Here is a 26,039-nt window from a genome sequence, read left to right as displayed (position 1 = left end):
CTGTTAGGAATAAGAGCACATGTCTCATGTTTTAATCTCAAACAAAACTTCAAAGCCTCCCCTTGAGGCCTGACTAGATTGAAAAGTTTTACATATTAAACCAAAAACCTCATCGTCAGCTTCCGTCCTTCACCAATGTTTGTTTACCAGACTTCAAACCTGGTCTTGACCTATAGGTGAACTGTAGATCATTTCCATAAAGAGTGTTAATTAGTGTTTATTGTATTATGTTCTCACTCCTGCAGTTTTCAATAAATATTCGATGCAATTCAGGGTTTGATGTATGACTAAATTAATTCCTAATTTATTCATTAATAATTATTTTTATGAGAATATCACACCTATTGCCAAAGCATACGTTGTTTTCAAGACATAATTTCCAACATTTAATTCAGTGTGGTTGGAGCTACCACTTTCGACCTGTGATTGTAAGCACAGTTTCTTGTTAGCATGACATGTGGACTTAAACTGTACACATGTCAATCAGATGCATTTCTTCTGTCTAAATGGCTTTTGATATCTTCTGTTCCATAGAAGACAGAAAATCATACAGGTTTGAAACAACATAATAAAGTTGAGGGGGATCTTTCCCTTTTAAGTTTAGTGAGATGAAATGTCATGTTCCCGAGAGGTCGTTTGTATAGTCTTAAATAAGATAACCCTAGTTTGTCTTGTTTGTGTGGGCTGTTGTTCCTTCAAGCTATGCACGTTTGCCTATAGTTAAGCTATAATGTCTCCTGTATGGATTTTCACCTTCACCCACTGAGCTACACTGTGTGAGGGCATGGCCTGACATTTGCAAGAGAAAATCAGTATGGTATTGCTTGAATAGTTTGTTTGCTAGAAGTATGATAGTGAGTATTACTCAGACTGGATGTTAGTGCACTGTAACCTTTGGCTCAGCTCCACCAACACATTCCCATTATTTACATCTTTAGCATTGCTAATGCTCCTAGTTCATATTCCCTTAAGTACCTGACTATCTCTGAGGTTTTCGCTCAGGGCAAAGTAGACAGGAACTTGTCTTTCAGTGTTACACAAGAACGACAGCTCCTCCAGCTCTGTTGTCCCTTGTTTTCTCCCAGAGTTTTCCACCCTGAAAGAATAGTACTCTTAGCATATTTCAGATGAGTTTCTTTTTTAAAACTCTCTCTCTGTTGGGTTATTGATTAATCTTTCAGTGTTACACAAGAACGACAGCTCCTCCAGCTCTGTTGTCCCGTGTTTTATCCCGGAGTTTTCCACCCTGAAAGAATAGTACTCTTAGCATATTTAAGATGAGTTTCTTTTTTAAAACTCTCTCTCTGTTGGGTTATTGATTATAAAATGACATACACCTAGAGGGATTTTTAAATTTGATAAGTTCTAATGTCTGCTTGTATTTTGGTACAAGCTCTTTTTATAGCTCTTCCATGTACGCAATCTCTTATTTAGAAATGCTGTTTGAAGCATGCATGCAGTATTACTGCTGCACTGGACCCTGAATACAGTACAAGGCATCTGAGGTATATAAGTGTTAGCTGTTTTCTTTATGGAGTCACAAATAGCTGGCCGGCAGTATCATATTTGCCTTTCAAATATAGGCCAATCCATGGCGACCTCACTACAGTCATTAGTCGGCTGGCACCTGGCAATCAATGAGTGGAATGCTATACATGCACTGGTGTTATTCAAAGGGCATGAGTGTTTCTGGAATGCACTATATACAATATGCACATAAAACAATAAAACGTAATCTAACTAAATGTACTCTATTACTTATGTATGGAGTATAGGATTGGGGATTTAGAAAGCATTCATATTGATGTTGTGTTATTTTCACCCAATATACAGTTTCAACAAAGTTAAAATAGAAACTTATTTCCTGCCGTGGCGCCAGGGTCAGCTGTTTTTCTGATGCATTCAAAGCCAGTATGCTAAAATAATCTCCGGATAGTAATAGGAGCATCATAGGGTTTACTAAATTCGGATGGGACTGAATTAAATATATCAGAACACCTGCTTTAGCGATCTGGAGGGTGTAGGTAAAGCATCATTCCTGCAAAAGTGCATGAGCTCAGCATGTGCTTTAATGTATAATAATAAAGTCAATATTACACCAGACTGAATGGAAATTGGAAATACGTTAATATGTGACAGCTACATCTTTTTTTCTTTTCGTTTTTGCTCACTTGGTTTGGGTGTTAGGCGGTATTGATTTTGGCCTGACCTTTTAAAGACTGGGAGGGGAGAGGACTGATTGAAATAGCGTTCGGCTCAGACTGTGGAGACTCAAATCCATCTTTGAAAACATCTTAAATTGTTAAACCTACCCCTCAGACTTGTAAACGTTGAGACCAACTGGGCAGTAAGCTATAAACCATTCAGGAGATACCTGAGTCAGTCCATTCTTACATTTCCAGACCGACAAATTGATTGAAACTAAACACTTCTCTGTCCACGAGGCTCTGTTCCTGCAGGATAATGCACTGTAATGGGAAGGAAATGAGTGTGCATTCAGTGCCAGTCAAGCATGTTCTTTGGCCATCATTACCCTGTATGGCCCTCTCTCTAATCGGGAAGATTTAGAGTGTGGGAAAATTTGCTTTACTTACCTGCTATTTTCCATTCTCAGGTTTAAATAAATTATTCCTGAGAACTGAATAATATACTTTCTCAGCAAATACTTAATGTAAACTTTTGATGCTTGAGTTTCATATTTAAGAATGTAAAACTGATTTATCATATATATACAAATTTTGTTCACAAACTTTTAATTATGTTCTAATTACTTTTTTTTTCTGAAAGCAGTTTTAAAGATGCCACAGATCATTGAATTGATGTTCTTGTGATGGTATGCAAAGTAAAATATGAAATTAGTCATTAAAAGGTTAATGGCTACCCTGTAACGTTTTCTTAATTTTTCATTCCATAATCCATCTGTCTATGAATGTTGGGACAGATTTAAAATGGCTCACTCAGGAACAGCCTACGGAAATCTTTAATTGTAGTTGCGTACCTGAATTCTTCAGGACCTGAGAGCACAGCTGTTGTGTCACTGCAAATGCATTTGCCCCATTAAGACTGCCATGCTCGTACAATCAGGTTGGTCTATGTTCAGCATCCACAAACACCACAGGAAGTTAAAAGAAAAGGTGCCACAATCATTGTAAACCTCCAGGGAGGAGTGTAGTGAGAGGGGGGAAACTGATTACTGTGGAATACTGTAGCAGAAAAATCACCAGCTCTCTGTAAATACCTACTCAGTTATTTATGAAATTTGTTATAAGCTTGCTTTTCAGGGCAAATAGCAGTTCCAAGTTTACATGGAACTTCTCTGAGGCACATGTTCAGGGGCCTTTTGTATAAATGTTTTATATGTACAAAATGGCCTTCAAAAACTTTTCTTGGGAATGTGTATTTCTTCATAAACATTTGACCGTGTACACTTTCACTGTTGTCAGTGTTTTAACTTGCCGTGGATAGTAATTAAATAATCGAATGCCTCTGAAATGTGCAGGTCATGATCAAAAAGCAATTAATAATGTGGTGAGCAAAATTCACTGAACTCATGTTGAAGCAGAAGCACTAAAGTGCTAAAACTAAATGTTTACGTTTGTCAATAGATATCACTTTTAATTTCATGTGTTTAGTTAATAAGCAATGTGCAAACAGCTTTGACCAACATGGTTTTGAGGCATGCTAGGCTATGATTACAATTTATCAGATGGTAGTGTTGGTAACTGACTTCAAACTCAAGCTGTGCGTATAATCTTTTATTCATTGAACTCTCAGTTTCCAGCTCCTCGCATCCAGAAAGAGCGAGAGAGAAGAAATTGCTTGCCACATATGGTGATAGAACAGGCCAGTGCCATAACGAAGCTCAATGACAATGTTTGGACTCGTTGAACATTACAGTACTACTGTGCAGTCCTACCGTCACGGGTGGATGCACGCAAACAGACAAAGTTTTAATCATAAGAATCCAAAAAACAGGGAAAGCAACGCACTAAATGTAAGAGTGACATGACAACAAACAGAGGAAGAGGAGGAACTTAAGTACTGACACAATTAAAGGTAATTAACGATACACAGCTGAAACAGACTCATAATGATGGTGACCATGGTAACAAAGGAGTGGTGGAAAGATCAAACAAAGGAAGACGTGACTAATGAAAACAAACTGAATTTCCATGAAAACTAAGGGGCTGTTTACACGACACCGTTTTCAACTGAAAACGTAAAACCTTTTATGTGTTTTGGGCGTTCATTTAGACGACAACAGCGTTTTGGGTGCCTGAAAACGCAAACTTTTGAAAACCTGTTTCAAAGGGCAAGTTTTTGAAAACTATCTCCGTGTAAACAACAAAAACGCGAATCTCTGAAAATGATGACGTCATGCACATGCATATTACGTGTTCAATCTATAGTGCTTCATTGCCATCTAAAGGCCTGGCAGCAGAATACAGCATTTTTAGTCGTTTTTCGCGGATCCGTGTGAATGGGGATCGTTTTGACAATGGTGTCGTTTCTACGTGGAAAACTCATTTTTAAGTAGAATCATTGTCGTGTAAACAAACTGAACATAACTGTGACACCTACAAAGATTTGTCTCATTGTAATACTGGATGCAGAACTGCAAAGGATCACCCAAAAGGGATTAGTGAGGATTTTTTTATTTAATTTAATTTAATTTTATTGTTTCGTTTTTCATTTAGTTTCTCATTTCATTTTTCATTTTGTTTCTTGGCTTCATTTCTGCGATAGTTTTGTTTTTGTTTTGTTTCGTTTCACTTTTTATTTTATTTTATTTTGCTGTTTTGTTGTTGTTTTGTTTTTGACTGACATCAAGTCAAACTTGTTCACACTGACAGCCTGTAACATCTTTTTGTTGCTCAGATTCTGTTGTAGTATGCAATCTTTTATACATCATGGCTTAGCTTCTAAGAGCAATACTGATTAACAATCTATTCTTGTTAGTGTTCCCTGGAACAACTTGTGTTTCAGCAGTGAAAAAGTGAATTGTACCAATGACCTGGAGTACCCTTTTTTAATCCCAAACATATGCTTATAATCCTCTTAGTACAGGCCCTTTTTGTTAAATGTCTAGCTCCCCTTCCAGTCCTTCTATTGAATCTGGAGGGAGCAGAGATTGGCTCATTGCAGTTGTCCTCCAAATTTGACATCCATCTGTTTCCAGCTCTCCAGCCCTTAGTGGGGTTTGGCTCAGCTGCAAACCTCTTGAGTTTTGTGATTGACTGCAGTTTTTTCCTCACAGTCGGCCTGTTTGCTCTGATAGGCTCCTGCTGGTCTCTAAAGCTGTCAAAGCTCTGAGCAATTTGTAATCCATACATCCTCATTTCCGCCCCATGGCCCAGTCCTTGCCGGTCTGCCCTCAGGTACACTGTTCCAATGATAATTCATAGGCTACAGGTTGCAGTATCAACATTATTATTTTCAACTCCAGTCTAGTTTGGCAAAGGTGAAAGTCTCAAATGCTATTTTAGTGGCATTGATATAGAAACATAAAATTCATAAGATTATCGGGGTTCAAGTGCTTTAAGGCCTTTAAGGATACACGTAAAAAGGTATTGTTTTATTTAGCAAGCATGTAATCACTTATAGATCATAGATGGAAAAGACCATTTACAGCCAATACAGGCAGTTTACTAAGGAAATACATGGATTTTAAAGGCTTTTTTCACCTTTATAACAGTTAAAGTGGCACCTAGGCCTGATGTCCATAAAAGTCTCCATGCTTCTTTAGAATCATGTGACGTATGGCATGTGCACACCCAATTCCTTGAAGTTCTATGCAAATCAGGTAGGAAGAGGGCCATTTTCGTGGGATTTGCAATAGAAATACAGAATTTTTACACCTTTTTAACAGTTATAACCCCACCTATCGGGCCGATCTCCATAAAAGTTTGTGTGTTTCTTTAGAATCATGTGCTGCATTTGCTCACCTAATGATGCAAAGTTTTCTTCTATGAATGATAAGCTGTTGGGTAGACTTGGCCACGCCTATTTTCTAAATGACTCAGCTATTGCTATCCAAAGGCCAAAGTAAAACATTTTTTTGATAATTATTTAGAGTTCCAAGAATTGTGCCGCAGGGGTTTTATCGAGGTTGAGCCAAAAACCTAGAACTAGTTCACCAAAGTTGGTTTTTGAAATAATCTCCAGTATTTAAAGAACGATTCGATTGACAGCGGCGGTCCTAGAGGCAAAGTTGCTCAGAATGAGTTCTACCATGCGGTATGAATGCCGTGGGCGTGTGCGAAAAATCGCACGGTATACAATCCTTTATTCACATGAAAAAAACACAAAGGCGCCCCCCCCGGTGGCCGATTTCTTTTGAATTTCTCACAGGTCTCTAGTGCCGTGAGTCAAACAGGCTCAGCAAGTTTCATTCCGATCGGCCTTCTTTAACCTTGTCTTATAGCTGCTCATACTTCATTGGCTGCACCGGCCACGTTTTTCAAGATACGCGAATGTCCTCAAAGGCATTCTTGGCACCTTGGACGAAGACACCGCATGTCAATTTCCAAGCCAATCAGACTTAGGGTTTCGTAGTTATAGACATTTTTGTGTTTTTTCCATGTTATAGCGCCACCAAGTGGCCGGTCGCCACGTTGTTTTTCACACGACCACTAAATGAGCTGTTACTATGTGCGTTGAGTTTGGTGAAAATATCTCATTGTGTTCACGAGTTATAGCTATATTAGGAAAAGTGGCTCCTCTCACTCTGAACGTTTTGACATCGAAACAACCAGAACCCAGAGAATCTTGCTGTGCTGGTTTGGTTCCGATCGGGCCAAAAACCTAGGACTAGTTTACAAAAGTTTTATTTTTTTTTTAAATCCAAAATACCCCCAAATTTAGCCAGGGCGACGATTGAATCTGATCGGGGCGAGCTTTGGAGACGTTGTAGACGGTGCGAGTACTACCAGCCCTCAAAGTTTTAAGTCTCTACGTCTTAAGGTTTGGTCTGCCCGATCACTTTAAGGGGAGAATGCTGCTCTTGGAAAAATGTAACAATTACAATAGGGTTTCAGCGCTACGCGCATGAACACTTAGGACTTTTATATTTGGCTTGAGCTCTGTAAAGCATTGAGTGACAACAACCTGTTCCAGGTTAAATATTGATTGAGTGCAAATAAGAAATGTTTTGATTCGCAAAAAGGCCAGTATGCCAGATGAGAACTAAATCGATATCCATTCACAGTGTTCCTCGACAGACCACTGTTTACACAGACCATATTCTAAGGCGGCATTTTAGTCAATAGTCAGGGGCAGCAGAGGTCCCCAACAGAGTGTTTGCTAAGGGTTTTGTTTTCATTTTAGAATTTTTATATTAATATATAATACATTGCACACTGTCATAGCTTGCAAAAAAAACAAAAAACATTTGAGAGCTTTGTCAGGCATTTTATTTAAAAAAATTTTTTTTTTTTTCTTTAATTGAATTTGTCATTGTCATTTCTTTGCAATGACACACCTCTGCAGGTCCAACATTTTGTATCCCTTTGGAATTCTTTTTTAACAGCACTGATGAGTCCCCAACATTTTTTTTTATGTAATTAGCTTAGTTTATTCATACAAAATAATTCAAGTTTGGGGTCAGTAAGTGACAGTAAAGATATTTACAATGTTACAAAATATTTATATCTCAAATATAATCAAAGAATCCTGAAAAATAAATGTATCCATAAAAATATTAAGTAGCACAACTGTTTTCAACATTGATAAGAAATGGTTCATGATTTTGAAGGATCATGTGACACTGAAGACTGGAGTAATGATGCTGAAAATACAGCTTTGTCAACACAGGAATAAATTACATTTAAAAATATAGTAAAATAGAAAACAGGTTTTTTAAATATAATAATATTTCACAATCTTACCTTATTTAAAAAAAAAAAAGATTAAAAAAAAATCTTTCCTACAAACATTTTGAATTGTAGTACATGTAGATTAAATTTATATTTCTGATTAAATTTATATTTGCAAGCAAAATAATTGACCAGAGTGAACTGACTCCCCTGTTGGTATAAATCTGTTTGATCAACCATCCAGCACATAATTGTTAACCATTAACACACTACCTGCATTCTTCAGTGTCGGAAACAGCACTCTTAAAGTGGTCCCTTTTTCATGGCAAATCTCCCACATTGTTTGACCAATCCCGCCCCAAGAACAGGTTTTCCACAAAGCCAGTTTTTGTAAATAATTTACCATCACTCTTTCACTACCTGAGCCTTCCAAAGAGCTTCCTAGAGTGCAGTGTTGTTGTTTTCCCTGTCATCTTTCAAGGTTTTTAGCATTCATAATTCAATAGGTGTGTAGGGCAGAAGTGCTCATTGAAGTGAAGTGACCTTTTGTAGTTTGTATTAAGGTACAAATAATGAGAAAATCATGTAGAAATCATCTGTCAATGTTAATAAATCATTGCTGACAGAATAAAGCCAGATTGAGCTTCATTAGTGGCATGGATATAGTTAATATTTTAATGCTTTCAACACAAGTTAAAGCTCTTGGCTTTTTCATATTTTTTATTAAAAATAACAAGCTGTAAGACAGAAACTGTGAATTATTGAAAAGCACTGGTCATGGTGTTTGACCACATCCAGAGGAGTTTATCTAATTTTTTTTTTTTTTTTTCTCCTTAATTTCCTCTTCACTTTCATTACGTCCTTGTTTTTTATCTTCTAACACCAAGTGTCTCCACTTATACCCTAATACACTCCAAGTATTTCAATGGCTCGATTATTCAGCTTCCCTCCAGTCAAACTGAAAGCTGCTTTCTGCAATAATGTATCATATTATTTGAGTGCAATCAACTATAATGTCCATGATACATCTGCTCTGTAAATAAAAAATGAAAAAAAAGGTTCTGTAAATTTTTTCTGCCTTTTAAAAGTGCTGTCAAATTCTGAAGGGCTTTTGAAACTTTCTATAGTTCCAAGAAACTTACAGTCAGATTTATTCAGTTTTTTTTTTATTTTCTGAAAAGAATGACAGTGATGATAACAAATGTTGCCATTTAATGACAGTAATTCTTCTTATTTTCCTGCATCTATGACATCAGGACTGTTATCAGAGATGATTATTGTACAAATGCAGTGATGAGATGTGGGAATAGAGCTGCATAACATAAAGTTGAAGCTATAATTTATTAGTTTCTTTTTATGTTGGAGCTAAACTATGTACATGTCTTGACAGCCTTCATTTTATAGTCATAATTTCAGTGTTTACAAGGGGACCAGAAGATTTTAAACTGCACATGGAAAATGTAATTCACACTGAGTAGTGGAGATGAGGGGAGATACACGTTCAGTTTTCCATATGAGACACATCTCTGCTCGTTCAGAATGCAGTAATTATCACATTTGCTTTTGAATGGAAGAACTGTACAGGCTATTAAAAATAACAAAGAGAGAATAAATTCTCTCTGGGACATTTAAATTAGTTTTAATATAAAAAGGAAGCATAATTAGACGCTATATAGTTGTAAAAGTTTCTACCTCAACGTTTTTATGATGTTTCTTCCTGCTTTAATTTCCCTAAACAAGATGTGACCATTTGAGCATATTTGTGCAGTGATAAATAGATTTAGACATCCTTTTTGGCAACCTTTTAGTCTCACCGCTTGCCTTGCAAGAAATTTGCATATAATCATGCTTGGCTGGCATAAGAAAGAAGTTGTGTAGAAGGCAATTGAAGTGCAGAAACTGAATACATTTGAATGTATTCAAGCCCATATTTATTCAAAGGAACAGCAGACATAGCGCTGTGTCTTTAACATGCCATCCTTTCATAAAACATGGTGCCAGATGTCCTTCATGCATTTTGCATCATGTTTTTACTAAAGAGAGGGTCACCCATGGCTTTTTTTTCACATATGCCCACTCTGCCCAGGAATGTCAGAGACAAGGTTTTGTAACAGAACACTAACAAATACATTTTTATTTTTACTGGACTTGTGAACAGCTTGCTGGGATTTTTGATCATGGTGATCTATGATGTTTTGTTTTATGAGCACCATATTTCATGTGAGTAATTAAAGGTATAGCGGAGGATCTTTCCAAATTTTAGATAAGACCCGCCCTCTCCACTTTTTGAAAAGTTTGATTGATTCACCAGAATGATTGACAATTAGGAGGACCAATAGTTTAGACTACCCACCAGGAAGTAAAACATCCTCCGCTATACCTTTAATGAATCAATTAATTTAACAAAAAATAAAATAGGCAGCAAGTTGGACGTTATAAACTATCATTCAAAAGTTTGTGGTTAGTAAGGTTTTTTTTCTCTCTTAAAGGACACATTCAATTGATAAAAGGTGAAGACATAGGTTTCTGTTTCAAATAAATGCTGGTCTTTTGAACTTTCCGTTCTTCAAAAATGTTTTCACAAAAATATTAGGCCTAAGCAGCACAACTGTTCTGAACATTGATAAGAAATGTTTCATGAGCACCAAATCAGGACATTAGAATGATTTCGGAAGGATTGTGTGACACTGAAGACAGGAGTAATGGTAATTTTTTTAATTGTAATAATATTTCACAATATTACTGTTTTTACTGTATTGTTTATTAAATAAATGCAGCATTTTTACTGATGCTTTCAAGAGAGTGTTTTTGTGCAGAATGTGCAGCAACAATGTAGAATATATTGGCAAAAAAATTAAATTATATACAAGAATCCTTATTTTTTAGAAACATTTAAAAATATCTGTAGCTGCTTTGTCATCCCACGTGACCAATATCCTTATAATTGATGTGGGATGTGCTTATTTAAGATCTCTCAAACTGTAGGTTAAGTTGCATTGGTTGTAACTTTGGCCGTCAGCCACTGCTTTAGTGGACTGAATTGGCTGGGGGAACACGATTTAGCACATTCTCTAATTGAATTAGTCTGTGCAATGGTTCGGTTCTGGCTGATCTCTCACTGCCTAAATCAAGGCCAGCTCAATTTGGACTCAATTACCTTCTGCTTGCTTGGCTAGTAGTCTTTAGCTTATAGAATTGAAATAGGAACATTTACATGTGACCTTGAGGGTTTTAATATGATGTTTTCACCCAGATCATTTTTTTTTTAAACTCCATTTAAATAGCCACTGCTGTTATTACTTTGAGTAGAGACTTTCTAGAGACATGATACTTTAGAATGACACAGAAACAGAAGATAAATTGTTTTCTTCGCTATAGACAGTCTCAAATCCTCCAGTGCACACAAGAGACCATTTGTCCGTGGGTAATGGTGTGTATCTGAATTGTACCTGAGTGGCCCACCAAATATGTCACATTACTTCCTCAGCTGATTTATCAAATATGTTCTGTCACACAAACTCTGGTGTGGCCTGGAGATTGTGCAGATACACCTTACCCACAGTATGCTCCTGTTAGCTTAAACAAGTTAGTTGGACCAGATCCAGACCTATCTTTAGCTTCAGCAACAAGTGTCCTTATTTGTCGATTCTTCTCATACGTTGTTCCAAGCGGGGCCAGGGCCGGGGCTCATTCAAGCTTACTTTTTGTTTTAGACAACCCAATATATCAACCAAATAGCTTTTTTGACAGGGATACCCGTTCTCTCTTCTTTTTGGGGAAGGTGTATGTACGTGCCTCCAAAACCACCTTTAGAAAAACCTCAACTTTAGTGTGTAGTAATATAAGGTTTAAAATGTTATTTTATAGTATTATTTGAATGTAAAACGTTGTGGAAAATATTCATAGTATCTGCATTGAACTACTGCACTGAAGTTGCTCTGCTAGGACACCTTTGAGAACGAGAAAAGACTTACTATACATCAACCAGCAATAATCTTGTGACTGGTCATTGCAAATATTTCATCTTAGTGAGGAGGCGGGGTTGACCCCGTTGCTATGTATGACACAATCTTTTGAAGACTGTGATTGGTTGGTTGTCCAAGAAAAAAAAAAAAAAGTGATTTTAAGTATAGGGTCTATTCTAAGCCTTCACTTTGAAATTACATGCGTAATTTTTTCCTATTTGACCGTTCTCACACACACACACACACACACACACACACACACACACACACACACACACACACACACACACACACACACACACACACACATTATATATGTGTATATAAATCCTTTTTTTTTTATTTACCATGCAGTTAATTTCCTATAAGGTATTTGATTGGAAAGAGTGGAACAATTTTTATCATTCTATGCCAATTACACTGATTGCTGGCATGTCTATTTAAGTGGTGGTTTGAATGTTGGTTTTAATGTATCAAACATGGAATTTTCCCAGTTGCCAAATATCGTAATGTAGTGATTACTTTCATTTCTGGCGCTATGGCATTTCTGTGCTGTGTTGGAGATGTTAGCGTGTCTCTAATAAGATCAGTCACAAACATGATCCCTGCACGATCTAATCTATAGCGTCTTATTAACTCACTGTTATTCATTGTCTTCAACACATTTCTTCTCCCTCTTCGTCTTTCTGCCATTTTCTCTTCTGCTAAAGAAACCTTAAAAGTCCTCGTCCGTGCTCCTAACAATTTTGACCTTAAGAGCTCTTTTAAGGGTTAAGATGCTTTCTGAATTACTTTTTTCTTTACTAGGATTTTTTCTTTAATTTTAAGAGTAAACGCCCACATTTCTAAGAATTTTCGTAGAATTTTGTCACTAGGAGCTACTCTTTGCATTAAGATTCTTTATGAATACGGGCCCAGAGCTTTTTCCTTGCAATGAACTTAAAGTGCCCCTATTATGCTATTTTAAAGTTGACTAATTTTGTTTTGGAGGTCTTCTACACGAGGTTTACATGTCATGCATCAAAAATCAAAATAACACTTTCATTTTCGCATAATATACACTGCACATCACCACTTTGTTCAATGATTCTCAAACAACTCAATGAATGAATCCGTCTCTCTAAATCCCTCCTTTCTGTGAGCTCCTTTGCTCAGATTGGCCAGACGGCCCAATCTGTTGTGATTGGTTTACCGCTTACAGTGTGTGTCGGAAGCTAACTCCCATTACCATAACTGAATTTCAGCTCACGAGGATTTCTCAGTGATCAGTGATACAGCTTTGCAGAACGTTCACATTCACAAACAGCTATATTACACACTGCATGAAAGGGAATATTCGAAAAATCATAATAGGGGCACTTTAAATATATAGTTTCATTAGACAGGTGTCAGTCATAGACTGTTGTCATTTCATCTGTATTACTTTTGTGCTTGGAGCACACATTTCTGTGGCCTTATTTGTTCAGCTGACAAAAAAATGCATTATCTCAAAGCCGTAGCTTGCTCAAAAATGCGCCAAACTCTGCTGGAGAAATACAACAATCTCTCAGTTATTACTGAAATAAAAAATTCAAAACTTCAGGGCCTTGCTTATGTAACCGACTATGCAATAGGAACGTAGCTAATGTGAGTGAACAAGAAGCAGATGTTTTGATTCTTAGTTCTACCTCAGGTGCAGACAGTTGTTTCAGACTAGCTCAGACTAATTCAAGTTTATTATCATTTTGATTGGTTTGATAAAATTATCATTTTATGAAATGTCAGGAGTTTTGTGAGTAATGTCCCATAGAGGGTTTTGTCAAATTATGATAGGTAGGTAAGGAAATCACATCATACTTTTTCTTTTAATTCTGCTGCCCTTATTAAGGCTCTTGGTTAAAGTTCAACCAAAAATCTAAAATAATTTCTAATAATCTTCAATTTGAAGCTTGACAGCCTCAGTTATCATTTGCTTTCTTTTCGTGGAAAGGAGTGGCCATAATATTCTTAAAAAATTTACTTTTGTGTTTCACAGAACAAAGAATGTCACATGTTCTTGGAATAATACATATTTTCATTTTTGAATGTACTATCCCTTTAACATATTAATGTATTCAAAGCTTATTTCCCCCATGACATGGCTACATTTGTGCAATGTTACATTTTCACAATTTTAGCTAAATGTGCTGCAAGCCACACATCACATTAGATGCGTTTTTAGAACACTAACAACCGAGATTCTATCACCACTCTGGGCCTCTGGATACCACGGGCAGTTTGCTGAGATATTGACTGTCCTCAGATCTTTCTGAGCTAGCCATTCAAAGCCACGCTGGGGCCATTCCCCATTAAGACATCTGTGCAGAGTGTCACTTCAGAGGCTGGGTGCTGTGCTGAAATGCCCAACCCATCAACACTTGCTCAAAATGTCAGTTTGACAAGATGCCTCCTCAGGATAGCTGTCACTGTGTGTGATTTATAATACAACTGTACAGAATTTATGATCAGAAAGAGCAAATTAAAGTTTTGTGTATATAGTGTCACATGTATGTTCTGTTTTGGTTTAGTTTTCAGTCATTGCTACGTTCGGTTTTGCCTGAGTTCCCGGTCGGTCACTGATTCATCAAAAAGAACTTGTTCATGAACTTGTTTAATGTTTCATTCACCCTCACCTTTCTTGAAGTTTTTTGAAAAAAGAAAAACCTGTTTGAGGCCCAATCCAAGCTCCAGCATGGTTCTGTCTGTTTGTCTTTCTGCTTGGATTAGTTCAGGGAAAAGGCTAGCTTGACATAAAGGAGGCTCCTCCTCTGTTTTACCTCTCTGTTCATCTGATACCTTTAAAGCAGGAGGTCCCTCAGGCAAGACTGTTAATAGATCTTAAAATACTAAAGCAACATCTTTTAGTCTTAGCTGTTGATGCTCTAACATTTATTGTTAGAAATGGGGATGCGTGGGGTTAAATGCAAGACAGCTTTACTATTTCTAATGACCATGTTTAATGGTTTCAGTTAGACTTTCTAGCAAGACTTTCAAACAAATCTAACAGAAATATTATGAAGCTTGATTGGGAATGTTTAGTGGGTCGGGATATTACTGTTCTTGGAATCATTATTAGAGCTTGGACTCTGATCTATTTGACTTGTTTTTATGTTTTCATCTCCAGATGTCAGGGGCTTACTTTTTAGTGTTGATCAACTAAGAGTTGATAGCATTTGGTGTGCATGGATTTATGTCTTTGTACCTTTTTTCCTGTTATAGAACAATACATCATGGAAACCAGACACCTGTCAAGAGTGCATCTGCTATAATGATATTGTCATCTGCAAACCCACTCGCTGCCGAAATCCCCAATGTGACTTTCAGAGGGTAAGAATAAAGTAATTTCTCATGGGCCATTAAAAAGGGGCAATAACAGTACCTGAGTAAATGAATGCAATGTTTTCTAGGAATGAAAGCGGTTAAATTGAAAACAACAACAACAAAAAACAAAACAATTAAACATTAATGCTTTTGGTCCAATTAAAACCAATACTAAGAACGCTGTTAAAATGATTAAAATGATGAGGGTTCTACCAAGAACCATTCATAAGAGAATTCAATGTTACCTGGTTCTCAAAGGATTTCTACAACAGTTAGTACTGGTCCTCAAAAGTGGTAACAACACTTTTGTTGTTTTGTTGCTGGTGACATCACTGTGCTAGTTTATGAGTTACTCATTGAATCATTCACAACTACAATATATCAATAATACTAAAATAATACTAAAATAACACTGGTTGCAAAGATGAATGTTTTTGCTCATTGCTCCTGAGTCCTGATAAAGCTTTCTCTGAAGTGTATTTTCATTCATAAAATCTATCTCTGGGATGCTAATGCATCTCTTGAAATGTTTCTTTGGATGTTTTCCAAGGGTGAACGCTTGAGAATCCCACCCAACAAGTGTTGTCCGGAATGTTTCGCGCAGTTGCCCGGCATCTGTCACCATGAAGGAATGGTTTATGGGGTAAGTGACACTTCTTATGACACAACTTCAATGAAAGATGCTCTAAGCCTCATCCTGTCCCTTAGCCGATCTTCCCACTTCTGGTTGAGCACCCGGCTCGTTGATTGCTTCGTTTTGTGCACAAAGGCATTCTTGTTTGTGTTCCACTCTTCCCTGACAGAGCAAGCTTCTTTTTTTGTCCCAATCACCCCTGCTAAAGAGCCACTTGGTGCTCTGTTTAGGATTCAAGCAGTGTAGCTTCCAAGTCAAGTAGCATTTATTTTGGGGAACAAGCTGTGTTGGCAGTGGGGCTCAAAACAAGAAGTGATATTTGGCATGTTTGCACACATTTAAAGTGAACAGTTTTAAAAAAAAAGTCCATTTCATGTTTTTATGAAATAATATCAACATGTCTCTTCAACCATGTCCTGATCCACCGCTCTCTCTCTCTCTCTCTCTCTCTCTCTCTCTCTCTCTCTCTCTCTCTCTCTCTCTCTCTCTCTCTCTCTCTCTCAGCATGACAGTCAATGGAGTAATTCCAAATGTTCGGTGTGTACATGTTCTCATGGGAAGGTGACCTGCAGGCCACGTGATTGTCCTCCTCTTAGTTGTGGGAAAGACCAGAGTCCTTTCATCCCAGAGGGAGACTGCTGTCCTGTATGCACTCATAATGGAGGTACAGTAAGCTACAACATATATTCCATGCACAACTTGATGGCATACTATGTTGCTTGTGAAATTGACTACTTTTCTCCCACTGTTTCAAGTTTTGGTCAGTCGGTTCGTTCACATTCTGAAATAAAAAATTGTGCTATTGTATTTAAGAATGTACTTTCCCGTAGAACTCATGACATCACAAATCTTTAACGTTTTTTTTTTTTTTTTTTTTTTTTTTTTAACTATTTATTGAATGAAAATGTATAGTATTTTCTTTTTTGTTTCCTTTTATTACATTTTTTATTGTTCACTTTCAGTTATATTTGAGTGTCCCTAGTGAAAAAACGTATACCAAAATGTTTTTATAGTATGTAGTATACTTAATACTAAGTATACTACAAATCCATACAAAATTTTAATGACAAATTGCTTGTGACTTACTGATATAAATATGATAATAAAAATGTATTTGTACTTAATTGCACAATGCACATTCCTTAATATTACCCTAAAATGTGTTTTAATATCAGTATTAGTAATGATAGTATGAACTCTGTATAACATCCGTCTTTAAATGCAAGATATTTAAAGTGTACCTAAAGTGTACTTGCAATAGTTCAACTTTAGCACAATCAAATATACTGAAGTATATCTTTAGTTGGACCTCAGCACTATTTCCGGATAGTGCATTAAGTCCAAAATTAATTGTTCCAGTTTAGCAGACTTTAAGTATACTAATTTAGTATACCAAAAGTACAATTGCATGGTATTTATATTAAGTACATAAATATGTAAATGTATTTGTAGTATACTTAGCATAAAATAAATATATTTCAAATACATTTTAGTATATTTATATTTTACTAAGGTTCTCTAGGCCAAATACACTGGATATGATTATTTATATCTATATTTATTTACTTATTTGTTTAAATCTGCTCATTTATAAAGGTACATGTTAAAGCCAGTATGAAATGAAGCTCACATTCAGATCTGCCTCCATCCATTCAAAAACCAGTGGTTATAATCAAGTCCCTGTCTTACTTTTTTTTTTCTTTTTTGATAATCTGTTTCACTGAGATGTGTCACAATACAAAATAACTAATCTGACGTTAATCCCGTTACATTGCAATTTTAAAGATGATGTGTGTTGTTTCTAGTGGCCTCAAATGCATTTGTGATCTGTTTGAGTGGATATAACAGCATTGGCTCAACCAATGAATTTCCCCAACAATGACTGTTGTAGTGTTTAAAACTGGTTTGAAAACAGCCATTATTTTTGCATTTCTGTTTGGTGTCACTAGTGGCACAGATATAGCACATTTCAGTTTTTTACATGTGAGTCATGAAGTTATTAGCAATCATCTGTTTGCCTCAGATCCTGTTCTCTTTGTTGAATGTTTTGCTGATTGTTTTTAAAAGGCTTTCTTTTCTTAGCTATATGGGTCCCAAGAGGGTTTATTCTGCTGTCTTAGACTAATGGTGTGGGGTTTTTTTCTTCAGAGATCTTTTTTTGCAATTATAAAAAGCTCTCTCCCACTCCATAGCTTCATGCACCTGGGAAGGCCGTGAGTACAGAGATGGGGAGGATTGGACATCCAGTCCCTGTACAAAGTGTAGATGCGGAAATGGCCGCGTTGAATGCCTGGTTGCGGAGTGTCAGCCTGTTACATGCAAAGCGGTCAGTAACAACCCTGAACTGTCAGTTGTGCTTTGTGTTTCGATCTTTCGGTAATAGTCAAGGCAAAACACAGTGCTGCATGTCTAGATGTGTAAACTACTGGTATCTTCCACATTATCTCTAAAACTAGTTAAATTAACCCTGTTTAAATGTGATCACTTACTAAAAAGAGTTGTTCTAGCTATTAAAACAGCATGTTGATGTACTTGTTTAATTTGCAGAATGAGAACCTGGTGGTTCAGGCAGGACAGTGCTGTCCGCAATGTGAGCAGAATCCCTGCATGGAGGCTGGGAATGAGTACAAGGTAAGCCAGAAAGCAGATTAGAGAAAGGTAAAATATACATAGAGATCTAAAGGCAGAGATAGATTGAGAATGACAGATGTGATATAGTACATGTCTGTATTATGGAAGACCTTTTCAGGGAGGTGATGGTAAGTGTGGGTTAAAGTGTGTTCATCATTCATACTGTGGCAGATGGGTTGAGGGTAGAGCCGTGTCTGAGTCCGGTGTGTGTGATGTGCCTGTTTCACTCATTCATCAACCCATTTCTCTCTCTACCTTATATCCTCTTTTGTTCCTACCTTCATTGTTCACACATAATACACATTATTCCCTCAACTGACTTTTTCATCTGTTTGCTAGGTCTCTCTAAATCTGCCGTTTTAGTTTGCTTTATTAACATGAAAAACTGTACATTTGTATTGCCAAAGCATTTATAGCATTGCTGCATACAATAATAACTTGTGCAATGTAAAATAAAAAACAGTATGTGTATAATATTGTGAATAAACAAATCTAGTAGTAAATAAAATAAAATATTACCAGTAAAAAAAAAAAAAGTAAAATAATACCACAATTTAAAGCTAATCAAGTTTATATTAATACATAACTTATATACATTTATATTAATTGACTGTGTATTTAATATAGATAAATTAAAGTATATGATTAAATGTGATTAAAAAATATTACTAATGAGCAACAGTTTAATGATGGACACACACATTCCATCTTTACATGGAATGTTCCACATTCCATCACACATTCCTCTTTAATACAATTGTCAAACCACCAGAGCCAATATTATGATAGACATACTGTATAATATTCAGACAATGGTTGAATCATATGTGTTTTTTTTTTGTGATTAATACTTGAATTATTCCAGTTGATCCCCTCAGCTCTGAATATACGGTTCACACAACCGTCTCCAAAATCTCTCATCAGCTTGTCATTTAGGGCTGTTTCTCTCTTCGGCGTGTTCTCAGCGAACATGTCCCACTCAGTGGAATTCAGCTCTTTTGATCGCTGTGAATTGTGCGAAAGTAAAGCAAGGATTTAGGGAGGATAACATTCACCAGTCTTTTCATCTCCTTGTAGTACTTGTCTTGTTCACTACAGCAGTGGCTGAAATTGTCATTTATTTGAAATGAATTATGTGCTGTTATGCATTCTACTGCTAAATCTTTGAACAACTTTGAGATGCCATCTGAATTTTGAAATTGAATAGAGCCGTTGATGGTATAGTTTACATGGGCTTTATTGTTTTCCTATGAGATTTGTATTTTACATAAAAAATGAAGCTATATAGACTAGTATATAGTATTAATGACATACAACGATGATCCAAAACAATGCTACCTGACCACCTGCTTAATATGCTGTTGGTCCTCCATGTGCCGACAAAACAGAGCAGACCCGCCGATGCTTCGACTCTATAAGACCCCTGAAGGTGTCCTGTGGTATCTGGCACCAAGACTTTAGCAGCTGATCCTTCAAGTCCTGTAGGTTGTGAGGTGGAGCTGCAGTGGATTGGACTTGTTGGTCCACCACATCCCACAGATGCTCAATCAGATTGAGGCCAGGGCAACACCTTGAACTCTTCATCATGTTCCTCAAACCATTCTTGAACAATGTGTGCATTGTGGCAGGGCGCATATTCCTGCTGAAAGTGGTCACTGACATCAGGAAATACCATTGCCATGAAGGGGTGTACCTAGTTTGCTACATTTAGGTAGATGACATTCCACATGAATGTCCAGTCCCAGGGTTTCCCAGCAGAACATTGCCCAGAGCATCACACTTCCTCCACCGGCTGTCATCTTCTCACAGTGCCTTCCTGTTGGCATTGCTTCCTTAGGTAAATGGCGCACACTTACACAGCCAAAGGAAAACAGGACTGATCAAACCAGGCTACCTTCTTCCACTGCTCCAAGGTCCAGTTCCGACACTTGTGTGCCCATTGTAGGTGCTTTCGACAGTGGACAGGTCATCATGGGCTCTCTGACTGGTCTGCGGCTATGCAGCCCCATACGAAAAGGGAGCAATGCAATGTGTGTTGTGACACATTCCTCCCGTAACCATCATTAAACTTTTTTGTGACTTGTGCGACAGTAGACCTTCAGTCAGTTCAGATCAGATGGGATAGCTTTATTTGCCCTCATGCATCGATGAACCTTGGATGCCCAACACCCTGTCGCCGGTTTGTGGTTTGTCCCTCCTCAGACCACTTTTGGTAAATTCTCACCACTGCTGACCAGGAGCAACTCACAAGCCTTGCCGTTTCAGAGATGCTCTGACCCAGTCGTCTTGCTGTAACAATTTGGCCCTTGTCAAAGTCTCTCAGGTCTTTGCTCCTGCCCATTTCCCCTGCATCCAACATGATGATTACAAGAACTGATTGTTCGCTTACCATCTAATCAACCCAGACATTGACATTTGAGCTTGTTAGGAGATAAGATAAGTTAGGAGTTACCTTTGTAAGTCACTTTGAATAAAAGCGTCTGCTAAATGTTTAAATGAGATGATCAACATTTTTCGTTTCGCCGCTGTGACTGGTCATAATGGTTTGGCTCCGCAGTGTATATGTTCCATTGACACTGATTCTTTTTTTGTGTGTATGTCTGTGTGTGTTTTTAGCATGGTGTGCAGTGGCAGAGGGGCAGCTGTACCACCTGTGTATGTGATCGCGGTCAGTCCCGCTGTCAAACGGAGAAGTGCCCTCCTCTCCACTGTGACAAGGTCAGCAGAAATCCATTACACCCCAACACTTCATGTCAAAGACAGTTACTTGACTAGCAAACTTACTGAGAAGATCACGAAAGAGAAGCTGCTGGCCAACTGACTTGTATATTTTATAATTTAATAGAATCTCACTTTGATTCTTGTGGTTTATGCTTCTTTTGCCTGAAAGTGATAGTTAGGATTTTTCATCATCTATGATTGTTTGCGCTATATATTTTGCATTTTGTCTCTTGCTCCGGGGTGTTTTCCATCTCAGTCTTTTGCTTTCATGCAAAATTGATGATCTTATGTGCTGTGCTTTAGAACAATACTTTTATGTCTTACCTTAATAAGTGTAAAACCTTAAAGAGCGTGAAATCACCCCATGAGATTAAAATGAGAATTTAATGGCTTTTTCATTCATATCTATATGCTAAAAGTTGGCAAAATTCATTTTTTAGCAGTTATACAGATTTTAAAATGATTGTTTTTCTCATACTGGCAATTTTCCTAAATGAGCCCTACAGTTACTCTCGCCCAAACTTCCAAATACGTCATCACACTTGTAAAACAATATCATGGGGTCTTTAAAGAAATATCCTGGGTTAGATAAAACTTAAGCTCAATTTAAAGGATATAATTTTTTACAATGGATTTTCTTTTGTTTTTACAAACTGAGGCACAAGACAAAACTGTGAATGAAACCAGTGTGTTTAGTTCGAATTACAGGGGGTACTGGGGGGTACTATACCCCTCAATGAAGGGGGCTACTGTCCCCCCAAAGGGACAGAAATATCAGTTTTGGGGGGGTCAGATAATTTTTCTGATATTGTGAAAAAATATAATTACAGTTACAATACAAGTCAACTCCTATTTTCACTGTAGGAACATTTTAATGTAAAGCGATTTCAGACACCCCTATTGTGGACCGTACCATTTTAACCACCGTGGCTAGAAGCAACGGAGATAGAGAACGACTTCAACTTCTGAAGCAAGTGTCAACGTTGAATGACAAAACGCTAGTTTCATAAAGTATCATTCTTTTCAACATTCCTTATTTGTATATTCAAAAATATTTAAAATAATCTAATTTAATACAGTTATAATTTTTCAATGTAAATTATTAAATTTTATTGGTAACAGCCTAGTGTCTAATTATTTTAATTGAATATATTTATCAAATTTAAGAATTTGAAATGAAAGATGGAGCATACATTTAATAAAATTAGGGGGGAATGCCCTTTATAAAGGTACAAAAAATTATTCTGAGTGTTTTCAAACAGTGATGTAATGAAACATTGACAATTTAAGCTTGAAGGGAGTAAAGCCTCTGTTTAGGCTATTAAGGAAATGTAATTTTGCCAAAAGAAGAACTTTTATTTTAAATAAATGTTCATTTTAAATCAGCCTACTTCAGTGTATGTTACCATATTATCATGCTTAACACTAAGAATTTGAATAATTGTAATGTGATGATCAGATGCAGATATCTAAATATAGGCGGTTTGCGGGTGGATTATTTATTTTTAATAGTGGATTCGGGCGACTCAAAGTGCACCAGATTAATGAATTTATCTTTAAAATGTACAACATTTTCTTCCGGGGGGGGCATGCCCCCCGACCCCCCTAGAGATACCAAACTCCACCAACAAAAAAATGTGGGAAACACATTAGGCTATATGATGATCTACAAAAAAAATACACATTTAATTATCTTATTATTAAAATACATTACTATGATTTTACCACCTCCGCCTCCTTTTGAGCCAGGAAAAACCCTGAAATAGGCAATAGGCTTCTTGTAAAGGTACTTTTACTAGTAATTAGAATGGTATTTCAGTGCACTTAACATCTAACTTTTGGGAGTTGATCAAAACAGTTCTCTTTGGGATATATAACAATGAGATATTCTGTAGCCTACTGATTATCAGTTTGTCGCATGTTTAGACCTTGTATGTGTGTTGCACAACACATGTTGCACTTGGCGATCACGGTGGGGATTGATATGGTAGTGGACCATGATGGTCATAGAAGAAGTGAAGGAGCAGTACCCCCCAATTATGGTGGGGTAATTCGCACTCTGTGTGCTAACATGTGTTCTTCTCAGGGTCAGATGAAGGTCAAGCGAGCTGGCCTGTGCTGTGAAGATTGTGTCCAGGCTAAAGGCAGCTGCCTCTATGAGGGCATCATACGTTACCATGGCGATATGTGGAACGGCACGGGTTGTGAGTTCTGCTTGTGTGAACGGGGTCAGGTGCTGTGCCAACGGGTCGAGTGTGCCAGATCGGAGTGCCCACGGGTATGTGTCCAAATTTCGATGCAGAGCCATCAGCAGGAACACATGCTTGCCCTATTCATTAAAAGAAACAATTAACAAGCTCAGCTGGGGGATGTCCTATATACCACCATTCAAAATTATTAGGGCAAAATATACTAAGAGATTTTAAAACCTGGGGCACATTATATCTGTGGTCATTTGTCCTGGTTATGAATTATAACGGTATTCAATCAATATATTTTCCGATATATTCTCCATTAATCATAAGGTGGTGTGAAAGGTTGAGCACTGGGAAGATTCATCACTTTAATTGTACTTTTGGCCCAAATCCAGGACAGTCAATGTAAAGGTTATCCTTTAGAAAGGAAACTCTGACTTAAAAAATGTTTTGAAGTCCTGTGAACTTCTCTAGGATCATGGTAGGGTTCATAATAGATGTTGATTGGAGTATTACACAGAAATTACTCCTATACATTTAAAATGTGACACATTCTGGTGCATAAAAGTATTATACACACTGTAAAAATTGGTAACATGCAATTATTTGAAACAATTTCTACTCTTATAGGGATGAATACCCCCCACACACATCATTTACTCACCCTCATGTCAATCCAATCCCATAAGACTTTTGTTCATCTTTGTAACACAAAAGAAGATATTTTTATTGTGAATAAAAGCTTAAATTAAATATGTTCATCATATGAAGCAATCATGTTTCTTCAGAAGACTTGGATTAAACTGCTTGAATCATGTCTTTTTGTGCCTTTTGATGTGTGAAGGTTTTGGTTGCGTGGACTTTCAATTGATGGACAAAAATGATGAAAGAATATTTCAAATATCTTAATTTGTGTTGTGAAGATGAACAACGTGGTTGAGTAAATAATGACAGTATTTTCATTTAAATTTTTGGATGAACAACAGCTTTAAATGTAGTTTTGTTGGTGTAAATTTTGATGTTCTCACATGAAGCACATTATTAGGTTAAACCTTTTTTCGGTGCAGTGGCGTGAAGGTCCTCTTCTTTGAAGTCATAGTAATAGAGCATCTGAGTAAACAACACAGAAACACAACAGACGCTTATCTATCTTTTTGAAAACATTGATCAATCTGTCTTTCCCATCTGTAGCTCCATATTTCACTGACATCTGCTGATCTCCCCTTAAGACCACCATGACTTTGGTGATCAAACTGTGTTACACAGAAACAACTAAAGATTCTCTCATGAATGGAAATGACTATAGATAACAGCCCCCTATAAAGAACCTCAGAGGTAGAATTGGAAATGTGATGTAATTAGAGATTTGTGGCTCTGTGTGAGACAGCTAATCATTCCCCTGGGGGTTTTTCATACTGAAATTAAATGAGCTAATATTTCACACCTTGTGCCAGGGAGAAAAACTGGTCCATTTGCCTGGGAAGTGCTGCCCAGAGTGTAAGACAACAACCAGTTCCTGTACATATTCACAGCCAGACCAAAAGGTATGAAGCTTTATCTGCCGCCACCTTTAAATCACATTTAGTGCTCTTATATCCATGTTCACATATAAAATACATGCACTATCGTTAAAAAATATGGTAAAAACAGTAATATTATGGGGGGAAAAAATTCAATATAAAATCACTTTTTCCTGTTTTAATGTTTTAAAATGATTATTACTGTTGTTGAAAACAGTTGTGCTGTTTAACATATTTGTGGAATCCGATTCTTTGATGAATTGAATGTTTAAGTGAAGAGCATTTGTTTGAAATATAATTTTTTGTAACTTTTAATATGAAAAATTTAAATGTCCTTTCTGAATAAAAGTATATATTTATTTAAACAGTTTTTTTTAACAATAGTGTACAATGAGCATTTGATAACAAGTAAATCAATATCGCAATCATTCAATCTGAGTGTCTTTGTCCGTTTAGGGGCGGAAAGCCAATGTCAAGAGTTTTAGACGCCTCACTGTAAGTAAACATGAGCGCTTGATATATGGTTTGCAAGATTAATAAATGCAATTATAACACTTTTTTTTCTAAGCAAAAAAATTGTGTTTACTGTATCTTTTGTGTCTCTGGTCTCAGAATCTGGAGAGTGTCAGAGAGGGGCCATGTCGTGAGTGCCAGTGTCAAGAGGGTCATGTGACCTGTTATCAGCACTCCTGTCCCACCTGTCCATTGGGAACCCTAACTATACCGCACCGTGAGCAGTGCTGTCCGGATTGCAATCCAGGTGAGACCTGCATCTATGTTTGCCTTACAGCAATGATGAATTACAAGCTACTGTCATTAATTACAATGCTCTCTTATGAATATGTTCCAATATAATCAGTAAAATTGGGGTTATACTATGAATTGGAGAAAGGGAATCTAATTTATTTACATCTAAAGAACATTACATTATTATATTCCCAGTTTAACAATATTTCTTTAAAAATTTAATAATTAAAATCATTTTTGATTTCATTTAGATTTCTCTAAAAATCTTTCTTTATCAGGCCTCCCAGGAACAATTCCTTGGCCATAAAATAAAAAATAGTTGATCTCAGTGGGAGAGAGATGAGAGCTATAGTATTAGATTATATTCTGGTTAGATAACGTGGTTATTTAGCTCTACGTCACCCACGAGACTCGCGTCTGCTCTATATACTAAATTTCCCTGGTGACTTCCAGAGAGGCTGCAGGAAGGAACA

At 36.9% G+C, this 26,039-nt stretch overlaps 1 protein-coding gene across 2 annotated transcripts in view; it reads left to right on the top strand.

The window, feature by feature from the left end:
* The window catches only part of fras1 (Fraser extracellular matrix complex subunit 1), a 118,854-nt gene that overhangs the window by 19,242 nt on the left and 73,573 nt on the right, over positions 1-26,039 (top strand). For both annotated transcript variants that reach the window (XM_082168737.1, XM_082168736.1), the window contains exons 3-12: positions 15,017-15,124; positions 15,669-15,761; positions 16,257-16,416; positions 17,945-18,078; positions 18,300-18,383; positions 21,000-21,101; positions 23,191-23,382; positions 24,754-24,843; positions 25,276-25,314; positions 25,432-25,579. In XM_082168737.1, the coding sequence (XP_082024863.1) occupies positions 15,017-15,124; positions 15,669-15,761; positions 16,257-16,416; positions 17,945-18,078; positions 18,300-18,383; positions 21,000-21,101; positions 23,191-23,382; positions 24,754-24,843; positions 25,276-25,314; positions 25,432-25,579 (1,150 nt within the window). The remainder of the gene's footprint in view (positions 1-15,016; positions 15,125-15,668; positions 15,762-16,256; positions 16,417-17,944; positions 18,079-18,299; positions 18,384-20,999; positions 21,102-23,190; positions 23,383-24,753; positions 24,844-25,275; positions 25,315-25,431; positions 25,580-26,039) is intronic.

Source organism: Leuciscus leuciscus (assembly GCF_965113295.1).
Source record: "Leuciscus leuciscus genome assembly, chromosome: 5".
In the NCBI taxonomy this organism is placed as follows: Eukaryota; Metazoa; Chordata; class Actinopteri; order Cypriniformes; family Leuciscidae; genus Leuciscus; species Leuciscus leuciscus.
Note: the sequence above shows the minus strand (reverse complement) of the source record. Positions and strands in the feature narration are given on the sequence as shown.